Source organism: Salvelinus sp. IW2-2015, linkage group LG30 (genome assembly GCF_002910315.2).
Source record: "Salvelinus sp. IW2-2015 linkage group LG30, ASM291031v2, whole genome shotgun sequence".
Classification (NCBI taxonomy): Eukaryota; Metazoa; Chordata; class Actinopteri; order Salmoniformes; family Salmonidae; genus Salvelinus; species Salvelinus sp. IW2-2015.
Genome location: NC_036869.1, coordinates 10,439,241 through 10,439,709, shown reverse-complemented (window position 1 = coordinate 10,439,709; position 469 = coordinate 10,439,241). Strand labels below are relative to the sequence as shown.

Here is a 469-nt window from a genome sequence, read left to right as displayed (position 1 = left end):
AGAGAGAGAGAGAGAGAGAGAGAGAGAGAGAGAGAGAGAGAGAGAGAGAGAGAGAGAGAGAGAGAGAGAGAAAATAGGAAGAGAAAGAAGGAAGATAACAGGTGATTAGTGGACTATGGAGGTGGAGGAGTGAAATCAAATCATTGTGTCACAGAGCAGGACGGCTGAAGTCAATAACAAGACACCTGAGGATCGACAAGACAGACATTTAGCCAGATCCACAATTATCCAACCCATAGCAACACTGTTAATTGCATGAGCAGAAAACACCATCACTGAGTACAATCAATCCCATAACACTGCACGCACGCAAACGCACACGCACACGCACACGCACACACACACACACACACACACACACACACACACACACACACACACAGTTTAACAGTGTTTCACATCTTTTGAATAATTCATCACTCTAAATCATTAACATTAGCCCATTATAAATGAATGCAGTGTGGTCAGG

General features: G+C 43.7%; 1 protein-coding gene across 1 annotated transcript in view; it reads right to left on the bottom strand.

The window, feature by feature from the left end:
* The window catches only part of LOC139023266 (receptor-type tyrosine-protein phosphatase U-like), an 8,172-nt gene extending 7,935 nt beyond the window's left edge, over positions 1-237 (bottom strand). The window contains exon 1 of the mRNA XM_070436023.1: positions 234-237. Coding sequence (XP_070292124.1) covers positions 234-237 — 4 coding nt within the window. The remainder of the gene's footprint in view (positions 1-233) is intronic.
* Between the last annotated feature and the right edge of the window lie 232 nt (positions 238-469).